The 18,991-nt window shown below is 43.8% G+C and overlaps 2 protein-coding genes across 5 annotated transcripts in view; one reads left to right on the top strand and one right to left on the bottom strand.

Annotated features, from left to right (window-relative positions):
• ttc17 (tetratricopeptide repeat domain 17) overlaps positions 1 to 15,370 on the bottom strand; it is a 33,190-nt gene extending 17,820 nt beyond the window's left edge. For 3 of the 4 annotated variants that reach the window (XM_080762968.1, XM_080762969.1, XM_080762971.1), the window contains exons 1-9: positions 15,135 to 15,370; positions 12,991 to 13,080; positions 12,038 to 12,207; positions 10,902 to 11,013; positions 8,863 to 8,994; positions 4,982 to 5,091; positions 3,146 to 3,293; positions 2,835 to 2,974; positions 270 to 430 (exon numbers count right to left, since the gene is read on the bottom strand). In XM_080762968.1, the coding sequence (XP_080619094.1) occupies positions 270 to 430; positions 2,835 to 2,974; positions 3,146 to 3,293; positions 4,982 to 5,091; positions 8,863 to 8,994; positions 10,902 to 11,013; positions 12,038 to 12,207; positions 12,991 to 13,080; positions 15,135 to 15,335 (1,264 nt within the window). In that variant the 5' untranslated portion in view covers positions 15,336 to 15,370. The remainder of the gene's footprint in view (positions 1 to 269; positions 431 to 2,834; positions 2,975 to 3,145; positions 3,294 to 4,981; positions 5,092 to 8,862; positions 8,995 to 10,901; positions 11,014 to 12,037; positions 12,208 to 12,990; positions 13,081 to 15,134) is intronic. The other variant, XM_080762970.1, reaches the window with a different exon arrangement.
• A 2,902-nt stretch (positions 15,371 to 18,272) lies between these two features.
• Positions 18,273 to 18,791, top strand: LOC308319792 (achaete-scute homolog 1b-like; the record flags this gene model as incomplete). Its single annotated transcript, XM_080769978.1, has 1 exon — positions 18,273 to 18,791. The coding sequence occupies one exon, from the start codon at positions 18,273 to 18,275 to the stop codon at positions 18,789 to 18,791; it is 519 nt and encodes a 172-aa protein (XP_080626104.1).
• Between the last annotated feature and the right edge of the window lie 200 nt (positions 18,792 to 18,991).

Genomic DNA, 18,991 nt, shown 5'->3' with positions numbered 1-18,991 from the left:
CTGATTTATGAGATTGTGGCGGCTCGTGTGGAACAACCAAGGCATAGATGCTACTAACAACTAAATGCATTTTGAGGACCCAACATTTTTGGTCCTCAAATGCGTCCATCATTCTGCAGTCATGGCCCCCTGCCTAATCCAGTTGAATACCCCTGCTGTAGTATGATCAAGTAGGGCGCTAATTGATTTCCGGAAGGAAAGAAAAAAGTTCAAATATGGAGATGAGACGGCGACCATGTGAACGGCTGTGCGGTGTCCCTCTCTCTCACCCAGCTGAGCCTCCTTGGCCATCTGGGTCTCGTGGATGATGTTACGGAGGATCTGCTCCTCCTGGAGCAGCTTGTGTTTGTCCAGAGCCTCCTGCTGCCGGAGGTAGTGGTCATGTTGCTTCTGGTACTCCTTCAGCTCGTTGAGCGTACGCTGCAGTGACCTGTGGGCAGTGGTGGGAATTAAAAACGTGTTTTTATTTGTTTTATTAAACCCATTAAGAGCTTGAAAGAATCTGTGTCACTTTAGCTTTTAACCACTTTAACCAATATTTTAAACTTTGGCTATTTATTTATTTAATAGCGAAAATTGTAATATATATATATACACACACACACATACACATTTGTTAAAGGGAACATTGGTAACTCAAATCTTTGCTTCTGGGGGTCCATGGAACAAAACATTGTGGCCAAATCTAACTATAATTTACACAATGAATCAATGAGTCTGTCTGTCTGAATTTTTCCATTTAACAAATTATAACTTCTTTCCCATCGCGACCCCTAGCAACACCTGCATCACAGGCCACCGTTCTCGCTGTTACTCCACAGTGATGCTTCCTCTGCGACAACCGCAACACAACAAACAGTGGCCAATACAATTTCGCGCCTGGCCCAGCGCTACGACTGCCAACACACTGACACCCCTAATTCTTCTACTGCACTGGACTGTAACATTCCACCACGGCGAGCACGCGTCGAGCATTCCCCACATGTTGCTGCATCACGATGACAAGAACACACTGCTGATCACTTTCCCGGTGTTTAGACACCACAAAATGGAATGAGCAGGTCCATTTGGTTTAATACACTCCCAAAGTTTAATTACTGCGTACTTCTTATATCCGTTGTATCCTAATATATCGATAATATAATCCACCACTCGAGGGAGGGGGAAGACAGCTACAGCTCTTGCATGGAAACGACTGAGCTGGCACGAAGGGACTTATTTTTCCTCCTTAAAAAAAAAGGGGGGGAAAGAAAATCACACATGTGAAGTGAGCGGTGCAACTGTAGCATGTGGGGCTCTGCGGGGGGTCCCTGCAACATCGAGACCCCCAGGAACGGGCGGCCCGGTTCCAGCAAGCCGCCCCACGTCCGAAATGGTCGAGAAATGACAGAGTTACCGCGTGGGGGTCCCCACAACATCCAGACCCCCAGGAACGTGCCCGGGGGGGGGGGGTTCTGGTGAGCCGTGTTGCGACTTTCCGTGCTCGGACACATACACATACATAGCTGCGTAATGGAGCGGAGGCACCGCTCAAAAACAACACTGACCTGTGCCACCAAAGTGAAGCAACTGAAAAATATCTTCAGGTTCGAACGCACCTTCAGACCCCAAGCCTCTAGCCTGGCTTTAGCCATACTGATAAGTAACGTCGATTCCTCCCCAATATCATAGCAACAACGTTGCAATGTTTGAATGTCACTCGATACGCGGGTGAAACAGCACAGTCATTGTGGTGGGGGGTGTGTGGCAGACAGGCAGCAGAAAGCCTTGTGACATGCAGGTACAGATAGTCATGTCCTCTCTGAAGTAGTCAAAGCCAAGGACAATGTTACTTACAATAGCCTACTGCACCGAATGTCATACAATGAGCAGCAGCATCGCCTCCATTCTGTCGTGTGTGTGTGCGTGTCTCAGCCACACCGACACGTATTTATGCGAGTCCCAGTAATACACAGACCCCCCCCCAGGGAATGCTCCGCAGACCACTTGCCTAATAATATTAACTTTGTGCCCTTCCCAAGTTCATCCCTTACCAATTCCCTCCCAATCAATAATGTGATCAATTACATCGCATTACCCACACTGTACCTAATTTGGTGTTTATATATATTAGAACGGTAAGGACTAGTATATATAATTGTGCTGCTCCTTGACATGAAAAGGTTTGAAAACCACTGACATAGAAAACTTATTTTTTTCTGAAAACAGTTAGGATTTAGAAGACAGTGTAGAAGCAGGTCGTTGCTTTCATTTTTTCGGGCAAGCCTTTCATTATTTTCGGTATCGGCAAATAAAATGCCATGATCGTGACAGGCCTAGTCAGCACTGGCCCAGCGGGTGGGTGTCTGTCTATCCCCTTATACATAGACGTCAATTGGTCTCGGGCGCTGACGACATGATTACAGCAATGAGTCAAAGAGGCACCGCCCCACTCCATGTCCATACAACCGGATGCTTTGTAAAAGGGCTTATGACTCACTGTCACAGTGGTGTGTGTGGACGTTTTGTCGTGATAGACCATGGGAAGTGAGATTAGAAAAGCATGTTACGTCCCCGTGTGGCCTTGGGCAATAGGGAAGACCTCAGACAAATCTGACCTCGACTACTATATCGTGCGCTCAACTCAAGGACTGTCTGGAAAAGTTCAGGAATATACTGGGTGCAGATAATACGTAGAAAGGAATATACAATCCACACACACTCTGTAGTCTTAACATACTGTAGTCTTAACAAATGTCCTTAAACATTTTTGGCCGTGCAGTGCACCCGTTGCCTCCTGACGCCATACAAAATGGCCATGACAAACAGTTTGGGGAGACACTGTCCTGCAGTACCTGTGTTGGGCCTCCAGGCGTTGCTCCAGTTTTTGCTGACAGAGCACAGCATGCTTCCTCCGGAGGGCCTGCTCCAAGCCTGGCTGGGCCTGCAGCGCCTGCTCATAGCACAGCACAGAGTGGTTGTACTCCCCAAGCATCTGACAGAGAGGTTGTTGGACACAGAAACACAGCACGTGGTGGTACAGTAGAAATCCTTCATTTTGTCACCATTTGACAGATACTAGTCACAGGTCCTCGCTAAATGAGATACCTGTGCAAAAGTTTAAACCCCCCCCCCCCAGATATGAGGTCAATTTAAATCTACTTACAGCATAAATGTTAGCCAGCGTGTAGTGGCTGGTGAACAGATCGGAGGTCAGGTCCAAGGCAGCGTGTGCCAGGATGGCAGCGTCCGCCGAGAAGTGGGCGCGATGCAGGATGTTGGCCATATTGACCAGGGCAACATCCTTGTGCTGTCTGCGTTGGAGAGAGAAAGAGAGACACGCGCACACACACACACACACACACACACACACACCATTTTGGGCATGTCATGCAAGGCAGCAAGGGTGACTGATGTTCGAAGACTGCTTAGCCAGGGGTGGAGTCAGGAGTCTATATAGAGGGGAAATGGCTCAGTAGAGTTTGTGCTGCCATGGGGAGAGGTTGACACCAGTACCTCTCAGTTCTCAGTTAAGTTGTTTGAGTTGTTTTGAGTTATTTTCTTTATTATTTCACTATGTTGTCCAGGCCTGAAACTTAATTAAAAACGTATCTTCACCTGCAAGTCTGCCTCATGTCCAATGTGTCATTCTAAAGGTTTTATTACTGACAAAACAGCCGATCCACAATCCCACTTGGTAACAACGTCAGTCACCCAGACACCCTGCAAAACAATAAAACACGTGCAGACCAGTCGAGTGCTCCAGGATATTGTATTTGGGATAGTCTGTCCTGAAGTGCTCACTAGGGATTATTTTGACTCATGCAAGTTGTGCCGTTAAGCATTGATGAGCCCTCTACCTAATGTGCGCATTGGTGAAGAAAATAGGTGGCTAGAAATGTTGGCATAATTGTAAAAATGTGATTAACGGTATATTGTAAAGGCAGCACTCATTTGCATCATCAGCATGCCACAGGTACATGTGATCAGTTTAATAGTTGTGATCATTTGATCCCTCAAAACATACAGTAGGTCTAGACACCTCATTCGTTCACTTACAGTACAGTAGGTGCAACATTGGCTGCTTTATAGTGGAAATAGATCTTTCGATAATGGCGGCAAGAATTTGCATATAAATGGTAGATGGAACATTTTCACAACTTGTTAAGTTTGGCAACATCTGCTTTACATAAAAATAACATTTTATTTACCAAAAAAACTATTCCAGGTTTTAAGCAGTTAAAGACACTAGGGAACATGAGTGTGTTCTGGTCTCACACGACACAGTGTTTCAGCTGTACCTGGGGGAGAAATGCAGGGCTCGAACCACACAGTATTTCAGCTGTACCTGGGGAGAAATGCAGGGCTCGAACCACACAGTATTTCAGCTGTACCTGGGGGAGAAATGCAGGGCTCGAACCACACAGTATTTCAGCTGTACCTGGGGGAGAAATGCAGGGCTCGAACCACACAGTATTTCAGCTGTACCTGGTGGAGAAATGCAGGGCTCGAACCACACAGTATTTCAGCTGTACCTGGGGGAGAAATGCAGGGCTCGAACCACACAGTATTTCAGCTGTACCTGGGGGAGAAATGCAGGGCTCGAACCACACAGTATTTCAGCTGTACCTGGGGGAGAAATGCAGGGCTCGAACCACACAGTATTTCAGCTGTACCTGGGGGAGAAATGCAGGGCTCGAACCACACAGTATTTCAGCTGTACCTGGGGGAGAAATGCAGGGCTCGAACCACACAGTATTTCAGCTGTACCTGGGGAGAAATGGAGGGCTCGAACCACACAGTATTTCAGCTGTACATGGGGAGAAATGCAGGGCTCGAACCACACAGTATTTCAGCTGTACCTGGGGAGAAATGCAGGGCTCGAACCACACAGTATTTCAGCTGTACCTGGGGGAGAAATGCAGGGCTCGAACCACACAGTATTTCAGCTGTACCTGGGGGAGAAATGCAGGGCTCGAACCACACAGTATTTCAGCTGTACCTGGGGGAGAAATGCAGGGCTCGAACCACACAGTCCACCGCTTTGCGCGGCTCATTCTTCATCCGCCAGTAGAACGAGGCCAGGTTGTAGAGGACCCAGGATGTTGAGTTCTGGAACACACACAAACACAGCAGTGTTGATGTCGTCTGTAAAGATTTGGCTATTGGTGTTTTTTGAATTTGGCTATTGGAGTTTTTGAATTTTGGCCTTCAAAAAGCAGTTACCAAGTGCATAATTATTATCGTTTACAATTAAATCCCAGTTCATAAAAATGTTACTTCCTGGCAGCCATCACATAAAAAACCATAACATTTATGCACTTGGTAACTGCTTTTAAAAATTTGGCATGGTGTGTGGACATAAGGCTTTCAAAAAACATCACAAATTAATTTGGCACGCTATCATGGACACCATCTTGAAAACAATGCCTTTCTAGTTGTTAGTTTTTCATACAGTTAGTTTTTGAAAACGTGCAGAATTATGATTTTTACAACAACATATTAAATCCCAGTTTATAGGCATTTTAGCTCATTTTAGCCACGTGGACTCTTTTCAATAATTTAGGTTTTCAACCACAACTATACTCATCTAATATTTGGTCTGTGTAAACAGACCACTAGGGGCATGCCCAACACGCTTGCACAGCTTTTTGAAAACCGTATACCCATACCAAACACCACGCCAAAAATCTAAAACGTGACCCCAAAAGCTAAATCTTGATTATTTCTTACTTCGCACCCAGCAATGACGAAACATTTTTTTGACTAACTTTTTTCACTGACGAAAACTAAATAAAAACTAAGCTATGACGACTAGTAAAAACGAATACTAAATATATTGACTATAGAGCGTCGCAGTCCCTCCCCCTTTCAGAACAACGAGTGGCCCAGGAAATAAATCCCAATGCATTTTTCCCATAGGCATTTCTTAAAGTATTTATTTAAAGACGGTTACGCCGCGGACAAAGCCAACTCGGATCGTGACAAATCATGACAATGAACACAATGTTTTGGGCCGATCAAATAATTTATAAGAAGAAAAACAAAACAAATAGTGTTGTCTCCTGCCTTTATTTTCTTCTAATGATTTGATCGGCCCAAAATATTGTGTTCATTGTCATGATTTGTCACGATCCGAGTTGGCTTTGTCCGCGGCGTAACCGTCTTTAAATAAATACTTTAAGAAATGGCTATGAGAAAAATGAACGGCGATTTCTTTTCCGGGTCTCTATAGAGCACCAAAGTCTGACGTCACTTTCAGTAGAGGGCGCCAGTACACAGGTTCATGTATTTTTTGAGTTGCATTATAATCCCCATAGGGGGATTTTAGATCACTTCATATAAAAATATAAAAATAACCACCGCTCATCTGCTGAAAAAAACTTAAAGGAGGTGCTGGAGCCACAAAGGTAATATAAGAAAAAATAAAGGGAAGCTCCGCACACTCAGATCTGCGCATAATCTAATTTATTATTTGGCAAGCTTTCGGTCTACTGACCTTCTTTAGATCGCTTCATATAAGAACTATGTTTGAAAAATAAACAGACCACCCCGGCCTGTATGTCAGGGGGGTGGCTGTGTGTCGTTAATGATGTTCATTAATATTTGATACAGCCAGTTTCTGGAGAAAATTGAATTAATGTGGCCGAAAAAAGCCTTGAAACTACATATGAAGGCAATGTCGCTGCTAATATACGTCACGCCCAGCTGTCAACACATTGCGTTCCTGAGATTCCTCGCTGACATAAGCTCAGCTGGTGGTGACTCAACTCATACTAACCACGAAACATTAAATATAAATATAAAAAAAAAAGATTAAACGTAATTAACATTCAGTTTATGTTGTGCGACAGGCAGATGCAGCCACCCGCCTACCTGGAAATGTAGTCTCTGGGTTATTTGACTCGTTTCTAACGCTTATTTTGTTACTCTTTGGGTATATTTGTACATTTCCACCTTCAGTCAATGCTTCATATCCATATGAGTGAAAAGGCCGGGGTGATCGGTTTATTTTTCAAACGCAGTTCTTATATGAAGAGATCTAAAATCCCCCTATGGGGATTATAATGCAAATAAAAAATACATGAACCTGGGGACTGACGCCCTCTACCGACAGTGACGTCAGGACTTCGGTGCTCTATATCATCAACAAATAAAAACTAGAAGAAGATAGACAGTAGAACTAAAAGACAAGTCATGTTTGGTTGCACATGGGTGTTGCACTCTGAAAATAGACGATCTGCAAGCTCGCAATGCGTTGTGAGCTTGTAGATTTATTATTTTCAGCATGCAATCAAGTGCAGAAGAAATTACGTTTCTTTCTGCAAATACACTTTTACTGCTCCCAGTATTGATGTCTTTTACACAGGACCACAATGGAAACAAGCCCTCATGGTCTTTTTATCTGATCCTTTTAGCATTATTGTATAACTGCACCTCTGTACTTTCTGCAAACGTATCCAATCAATACAAAGAAAATACAAAAACTGGTAATGGAATACCACCGTCTCAGAAACGCATGTTAGAAAGGAAATGGATCGTAAGAGCTGTCCACTCTTTAGAAGAAAGTGCTCATAACCCAGTTCTAAGACAGAGTGCAAAATGCAATAATCAGTAATGCTGACCGTTATCAATGGTTCTGTTCAGCCAGGACAACTCGCATCCCAATGTTTAAAATGTGTATGTTTCGTAAATGGATGCCCGAGTTAAAATAGGGTGCATTTTGTATCCCAAAACACAGTTTATAGTTAAGGGACGCAATAAAACAACGACCTCTGCATCCACGGAATGCACTACTGTACTGTTTTTTTTTTTTATTCTAGTTTATTTTGCTAGCTTTAGTTATAATAATCTGTTTTCTACATGAATATAACCACGTTATAACCATATAAAATGAAATGGGAGTTAAATGCTGCAATTTGTAAAAATGGCAAAATATCTCCCTGGGACACATCTAAAAGACCATCCTTGCATCCCAGGACTCATTACATTGAAAACCTATTTACATCACTGCCCTACTTCTGCATACATTGCAAAGAATAGCCGATCTACAAGCTCAGAGCGCATTGCATGCCGATGCGTTTTGAGATTGTACAGCTTAAAAGCGACTTTGAATCCTGAAAAGTGGCAGTTTGGACATATGAGGTTTCCACCCGACAGCAATGATACAGTATATTCATAGTTATGATGCAGCAACGATCTAGATATATAGCCTTTGTATAGCCTTGTATAGACGTTGGTCAGGAAAAGTAATTGTTCCGCAATACCGGAAAGTCTGGTTTCTTGTCAGTGTGCAGATTGAAGTTCCACTTCTCAGAGGAAGTAGCCTCGCATCCACTTCTGGTTTTCAGGAGAATTTTTAGGAACTTTATGAATCCCACTGCATGCAATTAGTTTCCAACAACTTGTACAAAAAACTCAGCACTCAAGGAGCTAATATGGAGTAAATTGTAGGAATCTGTTCTTTTTGGGAAGCGAAATGGTCACGCAATATCACGACTATAAATTAAGTTTTATTTAGTTTCTAATAATATATCAAATTTATATAGCGTTTTAAAAGAAGCTTTACATGTGGCGACGATGACAAGAAAACAAAAGAAAATACATTTTATTAGGAAAAAGAAAACACTAAGAAAGGGCCTGTGTAGTTACTAGTTAGCCATATTGAAGGAGGGCTTTGAAGGTTTGGGGGGTGGGGGCTCTAGTCTAGGAGATTTGGGGAGTGCATTCCACAGGGTTGGAGTAGCAAAAGCAACTCCGGGGAGCCATTAAGCATAAAAAGGAGACTGAGGCCAACAAGTCCAAAAACTGAAATGCAACTCATTGTGTTAAATTATGAACATGTTGATGTTTGGGTTAAAACATTTTGACAGTTCTTCTTACCCTGAGTAGCGCCTGGTGTATGCGGTGGCCCACCTCGTCCATGCTGCGGCCCAGCTTGTGTGACAGTGAGCTGAAGATGGGGTCCTCTTTAGAGAGCAGTGGGGAGGTAAGGTTCACCCTCTCCTGCACACCCTGCACAACACAACACAGGGGACCCATGATCACACACCCAAACCTGTCAGACCCTGAACACAACACAACACAGGGGACCCATGATCACACACCCAAACCTGTCAGACCCTGAACACAACACAACACAACACAGGGGACCCATGATCACACACCCAAACCCGTCAGACCCTGAACACAACACAGGGGACCCATGATCACACACCCAAACCTGTCAGACCCTGAACACAACACAACACAGGGGACCCATGATCACACACCCAAACCTGTCAGACCCTGAACACAACACAACACAGGGGACCCATGATCACACACCCAAACCTGTCACACCCTGCACAACACAACACAGGGGACCCATGATCACACACCCAAACCCGTCAGACCCTGAACACAACACAGGGGACCCATGATCACACACCCAAACCTGTCAGACCCTGAACACAACACAGGGGACCCATGATCACACACCCAAACCTGTCAGACCCTGAACACAACACAACACAGGGGACCCATGATCATACACCCAAACCTGTTACACCCTGCACAACGACACAGGGGACCCAAGATCTGATGATCATACACCCAAACCTGTTACACCCTGCACAACGACACAGGGGACCCGTGATCACACACCCAAACCTGTTACACCCTGCACAACGACACAGGGGACCCGTGATCACACACCCAAACCTGTTACACCCTGACCCATGATGGGATCTGGAACCGGAAGTATTTGTGTCCAACATTGAGGAACCGTTTATCACACCGTCATAGGTGGCATGTGGACTTCACGTCTGCCATATATACCAGGAGTTTGTTTTAATTTCAAGGATCACCATCTGTAAATCTGAGTGTACAAATGGATCAATGTGTACACTTTGAGTTACATACCTTTAAGGGTCCATTTGGACTCCCCTCAACTCCTCAAGTAAACCAGAGGGTCCATGTACCTGATTCTGAAACATTGCTCTCAAAAATGTTTTTGCAAACATTTGAGCGAGAAATAGACGAAGCAGTACACGGAAATGGATTCTATTTGATCAACTCACTTCCTCGTTTTCCAATGCTGCAGCTTGGCAGACCCCGGTCAGTGCAACACTTATGTTATACTTTCATCACAGCAAGCAAGGATAAACAAAAGTGGCCTGGGCCATGGCTCAGTGATCCAGGCACCTTGGCCAGTAATCCAGTCTAGCAGTGTGCCGCGGGTTCGACTCTTTACTGCATGTCTTCCCCCCGCCCATCTCTCTCCCCATTTCCTGTCAGCCTTCTGTCAGTCCCTCCATAAAAAATATTAAATAAAAGGCGAAAGCCAAAAAAACAAACATCGGTGGCTCTTCAATAAGAAATGAATCTCCTTCATTTCTCTGCTTGCACTTGCACTCCTACAACGGCACATTTTAACGGCCCTAGTCTGATGTTAAACAATCAAGAGAAATCTCAAGTATACATAGCATTTATTCTGTCTGTTATGTGTTGGGCTTGAATTGAATGGATTTCAGCATTTCAGCATGCACACCTTGTTACTCAAAGATTCTGGACAGCATTTTGTCATTGTTCCAATAATTTAAAGAAAATGCATTTTTGCATGAATCAAAGCAATTGTCTACACCCATGTTGATAAGTCTTTAATTTTTTTTAAAGATATCCGTTTGAGGTAGATTTATAACAGATCAAAAACATGCAATTAATTTGCGATTAATCTCAATTAACTATGGACAATCATGTGATTAAATATTATCGGATTAAATAATATCGATTGACAGCCATAGTTTTTACTAATAAAGTTGATTTTCTTTTGTAGTTTTCTCCAACCCCTCCACCCTTATATTTGAGATTATCATCAACACCATCATCATGCAACAACCAATGTACAGTATAGATGAGGCTAGAGGCTGTCCTCTACTCACCCGGAGATGCTGGAATGCATGGATACTGTAGGGCAGTTCCAACACTTTGGAACAGTCAGGGCGTTCCAGGTCTGGGGGGAGGGGCGACCGGGAATCCACATACTCTTCAGGACTACAGTCAAAAATGAATAATCAATGACATACCGTAAACTATTCCGTAATAAAGTAACACTTCTGGACATATGAGGTTTCCACCCGACAGACAATTTGCTTTCATAAAGACCACCACCACAGCAGTAAAACAATCCAAAGTCAAACGGAATTACAAAGTGCCAACTGCCATGTTGTTGCATAGAATTATCACAGTGCCAAGTCATTACTTGTTCATGTTATCCAATTCATTTGTTAAAATTATGGCATTTCTGATATATTTAAGATCCTTTATGGAATTTGTTCACCCATCAAACTTTGTGAGCAAGCTTGTAGATACAAATAAAATTTACTTACTTACTAGATCTGCTATTTTTTACCCTTTTTACAGTATAAAAATGCCAGTAATTTCTTGGAATATTTCAATTTGTCATATCTGCCCTGTGCACGTTTTCATTACGAAGCCTAAAAGGCAAACAGAAATGTAATTTCTATTCATATTATATCATATCCAATTTCCAATGCCATAAAAGCACAATTAAATCGTTAAATCGCAATTATGTATGACAATCGACACCTTTTTTGCCCAGAATCTTTCAGAATTTCATAACTGTGTGGAAAAAATGGTGTATAACAGACAAAAGGAAAGACAAAGGACAAGTGAATGTACTAAATGTTAATGTTTTTGTATATTTTTCTTTTGATTGTAGTGTGAACAAAGGAACATGGATACTGTTCATTCAAGTGCTGTGGATGATATAAAACATTTGAAAAGGGAAGGGTGACTGCCGTTTAATTCTCAACTGTTCTGGATCTCATTATTTACATCACAAGGTTTGCGCTTTCTATCTAGCACCTCTGCTGGAACACTCCATCATCGCAGTTCCTGTTTAAACTGCACATGTGCAAACCTCCCGCAGGAGACCGGGCCACACCTCCGTGCACCTTCCTCTTTATTTTTCCTAGCTACGGATGTAGTCTGACATCTGGGGCACAAAACCTGTTAATGGTCAACTTAAATGTGTAGTGTAATGGTGGCAGCTTACCTGATGTCTTTGCTCTCCAGGGAGATGTAGGTGCCATCGTACAGGTCCAGGTCCCCCAGGGGAACCTTGGCCATGATGCAGTCAGCATCCTCTTTGTAGTGTCTCTGCTCCAGTCCCGTGTCCCTGTCCTCGTTCTCCTCGATGTGGATCTTCTGAGCCACTAGCTGCTTCTACACAACCAACACACAGAGAAATACTCAAAACAATGTTACTTTAACCCGTTGAAAAAATTATATATTTTTTCTGAAATACCTCATGTTTCTACATCAGTGGTGCTCAATAGTTCATGTAAAGGACCCCAAAAATTGAATTGGCCACCGAACCCCATCTGAAAATATGTTGTTCCAGGGACTCCCCCCCCCCCCCCCCCTTAAGTGCAAATTGTGATATTGGTGAAAATAGATCAACATTTTCCAGCTATACATGCATACCAAACACATTATGCAAGAGTATTGGACATTTTTGCTCTTCAACATAATTGGTATGTGCAATATTATTTTAACCTAGTGTTTCGCATTCAAGTTCAAAAAAATATTGAATCTACCCCAAAAACTACTGTAATGCTCTGGCTGGTTCATGTGATAATACAACTTCCTAGTCCAGTGGTTCCAAGTGAAATCAGATGCTTGCCTGGGACATAAAACTAGTGGGAAAAAAGCAGGTCTACACAATGTGTCGATTCACAGCACATTGCAGGCTTTCAGATCTGCAATTTTCAATACTTAAAACATTTGTTTTCAAATTTAGGTAATTTCTTTTTTGTATTCATGAAATTCCGTTTGAAAAATGTTTGAATTTGTTTTTAACTTTGTGTGTGTGAAAATCCTTTTATTTAGGAAACAAAAAAAGAAAGGGATATTAATTTGCGATCCATGGAAATGGATCCCACTGTTTGGGAAACCATGGCCTAGTCCATATATTGACACTGACAGTTGTAACAAACAGTCACAAACCTCTAGTTTCTTGAGGTAGTTGACACGCGTCTCCTGTCTCATGAAGATGACAACATCATGAGGGTGTTTGAGGTTCAAAGGGGAATCCACCTGCAACCACAAACACGTCATAATCATCAGAGATCAGACCACAAGCTTCCAAAAATAAACTACTTGTACAAACACCTTCCGTTCCCTCGCTGAAGCAGATGAGTGCCAAGGACATTTACACATCCACTGATGCAACATTTGCAACATATCGTCGCTCATGTCGGGATTCAAATGTAGCAAATCTATAAGCTCAAAATGCGTCGATTCGTGTCACGTTTCGAGCTTGTGAATGTGCTACTTTTGTGTGATGCTGTAACTAGTATGACCAAGCATTCATGTAATGTAATATAAATATTTTTTTCTTGAGGCATTTATTATCAGAGTGATTTGTTGTTGCTAGAAACCTGTTATCCAACGATAAAAATAAATAATAATAAAACGCCCTACTAGTCACATAAGTAGCAAAAATGGATATACTGTACAAGCTAAATATGCTCCGCTTAACTTTTTATTGAATTCTGAAAATCAACAGTTTTGGACATAATGAAGACTTCCCACCCAACAGATGAAGTGTGAGGTCGGAGTAGTGTCACAAACGGTGCACCCTACCCTGGTCAACAAGCAGGGTAAAATGGACACGTCATGTAGCTACAAGTTAACTAGGATACCAGGTAAACATCACAACCAGGATCTGTCTAAACAACATGGCATCTAATTTAGATACCCTGACACGTACAGATTATCCCAATTAGACTTGAAACCCTTTTCGTTGTTGTTACAAAGGTTTAGGAACCCCTTTTTGTAACATTACCTGTCACTCGCTCATGTCTATATACAGTGCCTTGCATATTAAATTATTCACCTCGTCCCCTTTGTCACATTTAGTTATGTTTCAGCCTTATTCAAAAATGCTTGTATAATGAAATACGCATCTTTATTTATGTTATTGTTTTACTGTTGCCACCATGAATCTTTATTGCGACGGCAGGCCGCATTTACTATGAAATTGTGCATTTCCTGTCAGTGTGTCGTTTGGTTTGTTGGTTGGTCACTCCCAGGCGTATAGGAAGAGAATATCCCCCAGGTGTGACATCACGTGACATCATCAGTGATGGAGATCCCTGATGTCATCAATATTGGCCAGTAACACTACATCTGACCTCAAACCTCAAACCCTTAGATCTGCATAATGGATATGCATATGGAGGTGACCTGTTCTGACATTCCATTATGTTGATCCTTCCTCTTTGATGTCTCCCCTTTGACCGATACCTGTCCATTTAAACTCTAGACGGGCCTGGCCCAAAGTTATTAGTGCAGGCCCTACCTGGGCCCTCATCAAACTCTGTACACTCAAGAGCTGACCTTCCATGTTGATCTGACCTCATCAAACCCTGCTGTACACTCAAGACATGCTCCATATATGGCCAGTACAGAATTAATTCCATATGTTGACCTGACCACCCCCATGCCAAGGCCCCATGCCCCACCCCCCCCCCATTTCAAAGCACCAGCGCTTGCCCAGCAGTCTGCTGTCACCCAGGCGGATATGTTGATCTGACCCCCCCATTTAAAAGTGCCAGCGCTCGCCCAGCAGTCTGCTGTCACCCAGGCGGATGCGTATGCAACCTCGCCCTCAGGCGTCTAACTGGTATGTGGTATAATAGTTCCAAAGTGGGAGTATGGTATAAATGTTTACTAAAATACAATCAATGAATCATATAGATAACATAGCATATGGCCCCAACTGTCAATCATAAGCTGCTGGCGTTGTTTTAATAAACCACAAAGACACACGTGACACTGTCAACAATTCATCTTTTACGTGGGTTAATCAATAATTGAAATAATAATCAGCAAGGTTGGCTATAGCTGCACCGTTAGCTGCTAAGGCTAGCATATATACATTCCTTAGTACTGCGGTGTCGCCTTGGGAAAGAAAGAACAGATCTACAAGCTGTCAACGCGTCTCGAAAGCGACGCGTTGACAGCTTGTAGGTCTGTTTTACAAGCCATCAACGCCTCTCGCGAGATGATGTTGAAAACGAAGCCTTTTAGCAAATAGCAATTGTGCGGCTAACAGGTTAGCATGTCGGTTTGTTTGTTTTCCTCACTTGTTGTTGGATCTTGCCGTCCTCCGTGACGACCCAGTGCGTCGTGGCTCCGCCGGGCTCGGCCAGCAGCACGCAGAGCAGGATGAACAGTTTGCCCGGGCCGCAGCGCGTCTGCAGCGGCGTGGAGAGAGAGGAGAGGCCGCCGCGGCGGCACGGAGAAGCACCAGAGTCAGCATAGCTTCTCCTCCTGAGCTCCGCCATTTTTAAACTGTATGGTCTCCTTTTTTAATGCTCTTCTTCTTCTCCTTCTTCTTCTGCTACATCCTCTTACTGCTCGCTGGTTGGTTCTGCTTCTTTGGGGGGTTAATGCATGCGTGCTGAACCAACAGGGGTATTACCGCCACCAACTGGACCTCTTCAATATTGCTTTCCTCATATCTAACTATTTTCACTGTTTTAATGTTTTTATTCCTTAGCTTTTAGTGTGTTTTTGAGTGCCTAATGCATATACGGAGCTTTGTGTGTCCCAGGGTCCCTGGCTGTGTCCGAGTTCAAAAATAGCGTTTGGTTGGTTTTCATCACCACACCAAGTGTCAGTGTGCCACTGTTGTAATAATAATAATAATAATATCTGGGACTTTATAGGCCTATAGCGCTTTTCAAATAGGCTACCCAAAGACACTTTACATGTGTGGGGGGGCCGGGGGGGGGGGGGGGGGGACATGAGAAAATGATAACTTTATTAGAAAAACAAGCAAAATAAGAATAAAACCAATCAAAACAGTACATGTAACAAGTTAAAGACACATCAGCTAGGGAATGCTATTCTGAACAGGTGGGTTTTGTGCGGTTTTGAAGGTGGGGAGTGAGGGGGCATCTCGGATGTGTTTGGGGAGGGCATTATTCCAGAGGGTAGGGGCGGCCACAGAGAAGGCCCTGTCACCCCAGGTTTTGAGCCTGGTCTTCTTGGGGATCACAAGGAGACCGGCGTCGCTGGACCTGAGGGAGCGGGATGGTGCGTGTGGCTCAAGGAGGGCGGAGAGGTAGGGGGGAGCCAAGTTGTGCAGTGACTTGTAGGTAGTGAGAAGTACTTTGAATTCAATTCTGTGTTTGATGGGGAGCCAGTGGAGGTCACGGAGGACTGGAGTGATGTGATCTCTGGAGCGGGGGGAAGTGAGCAGGCGGGCGGCTGAGTTTTGGATGTATTGTAGTTTGTTGAAGGTTTTTGCGGTGGTGCCATAGAGGATGCTGTTGCAGTAGTCCAATCGGGATGAGATGAAGGTGTGAATGAGGGTTTTGGCAGCTGAGGGTGTCAGGGAGGGGCGGAGACGGGCGATGTTTTTGAGGTGAAAGAATGCTGTTTTTGTGATGTGGTTTACGTGGGGGAGGAATGAGAGGGTTTAGGGTCGAAGATGACACCTACTGTAGGTTGCGGATGCGTGTGGAAGTTGTGACAAGGGAGCTGTCGATGGTGAGTGAGAAGTCCTGGGTGGAGCGGGTGAGGGAGTCGGGACCAATGATGATTATTTCAGATTTGCTACATTTGAGTTTTAGGAAGTTTTGTTGCATCCAGGTTTTTATGTCTGCAGGTGGTGAGGGTGGAGTGGGTGGCTGCAGTGATGAATGAGGTGTCGTCTGCGTAGCACTGAAATTGAAGGCCGTGGTGGTGGAGGATCTGACCAACCTAATGTGTGCAGCCTAATACACACACATAGGCCTACATAATAAATGTTGATTTTGGGTGTGACAGTATACAGTAGAGGGAACCCCTGGGAAACACACGGTAACTCTGTCATTACTCAACCATTTCAGATGCGGGGCGGCTCGCCGGAACCGGGCCGGCACCCTGGGCTCGTTCCTGTGGGTCTGGAAGTTCCGGGGACCCCCACACAGAGTTGCACCACTCACTTCACACAGGTGTTATTTTTCCCTAATTACGTTTTTGGGACAATGCACATTATTAATCAACACTTCAGCTTTCACATCCATGTAAATGAGCCAGAGTTAATCAGAAGCTAATTTTCCTGAGCAGTCTGTTCAAAAGTGGTGATAAAACTATAAAAAACAGACATCTATACAAGAGAGACAATTAAGTAGACATGGTGCAGGAAACAAAGTAACCATGACCATGACAAGATTTCATTACGAAATGAGTGGGAAAAGCCAAGCCTATAAATTGTTTATAGGGTCAATATAAATAAATTAATATATTATAAGTTATCATATATTAATGTACTAATATCAAAATTGTAATTGACGCCTCATGGTACATTTGTATTTCAGACTTGCCTATTTACACTATAAAGAATGACACAAATGAGACAAGAATGAGATAAGAAATGAGTATACAATCATGCAAAAATGCATTAGCTAAAATGTTCAGTAGATATAATGGTGTATTGTTGGATGACGTGTGGTTGGTGTACATCGATCTGCTACTGAACATTGCAGTTTACGCAATGTAAACCGGTATATATGCATATTAATACCGGTATGTTAGTTCTTTCCATGGGAAGAACTAAATGTTCCATGGGAAGAACATGTTATAGTTGTTGGTAATGGTAAGAAACCCCTGGGCTTATAGATCCAAGCAAAAAAACATATAAAAACAATAGATAAGGAAAGTATAGGACAACAAAGAATATAATATAGGCCTTCTTACTGAGCAGAAAAAACAAAAACTGGGCCCTATAGTCAGGATACAAATGCCCGGTGTTCAATTTTGTGGTTTGTCAAAACTTTGTTGGCTATCTGAGACAATAAAGAACCCTTCAAAGATGTTTATAGGCTACATCATAGTTACACTCTTTGGCATAATTTGAATGAGCCAATTGGCTTTCAGGGGGACCTCTATTGAGATGGTAATGAGTGGCCCCTAGAACGCCGGAGGACACGCGTCTGGCCCACGACTCTGCTGCTCTGCCAAACGGCTGGGCGGGGAGGGGTGAGGAATCTCATATAAAAGAAGGCTGTTTCTACCAGTCGGGCACTTTAGGTCCACTGTCATTGCGTCTGGAGTGACTCATGCTGGACATTCGATCCCCACTGCTCTACTTAATTTGTTGAAGAACTGAAATAGAAAGGCTTTTCAAACTTCGACTGAGTATAGGCCTAATGGAGATGGCTTCATCAAAGGACACTTTGAATCAACATTTTGCACAATGTACGCTTCTGATGATAACAGAAAGCCAGCCTTCCATGCCTGGTTCCCACAGAGAAAGCTGCGCACCCAGATCAAAAGCGCATCACCCGTCCAGACCCATGGTGCTGAAAGGACAGCGCTCCGCGTCTCCACTGCAGCTGCGATGCAAAAAGAGTTCAAACCAAATCGGGGCAGTTCTCACTTTTGTCCCTCGGCAGCAGCCAGTGGCATCGGTGACGCGCAGAAACGAGCGGGAGAGGAACCGTGTGAGGCAGGTGAATGCAGGCTTCCAGACCCTGCGCCAACATGTGCCAAACGGAGCCGCCAATGGGAAGCTCAGTAAGGTGGAGACTCTCCGGTCGGCCGTGGAGTATATCCGAGCCCTGCAGCTGCTCCTGGACGAGAGCAACGCGGTGTCAGCAGGGTTTCAGAGCAGTGGAGTGCCATCCCCAGGCTCCAGTGGGTCACCCCTGCACTCCACCTGTTCATCTTCTTTGGAGGAGGGGGCCATCTACGAACACTGGAGCCCAGAGGAACAAGATATTATAGATTTCACAACCTGGTTCCACAGGTAGGTTGTGAAATAGTCTAAAGGCCTATTCATAGTCTAAAGGCCTATACCTGAAATCTCAACTATGCCGACTTGTTGGTGTACTGTGTACTATATCTATATATATATAGGTTACTGTCAAGTTTTTGAACCTGTTGGTTATTAGAGGCTTTATGCCTAGATATACTGTAAACACTGTAAAACAACAAATCTGTGGCGCACTTG

This window comes from Protomyctophum bolini (assembly GCF_963924005.1).
Source record: "Protomyctophum bolini genome assembly, chromosome: 1".
NCBI lineage: Eukaryota > Metazoa > Chordata > Actinopteri > Myctophiformes > Myctophidae > Protomyctophum > Protomyctophum bolini.
The sequence above is the reverse complement of the archived record's forward strand: the minus strand, read 5'-3'. Positions and strand labels throughout refer to the sequence as shown.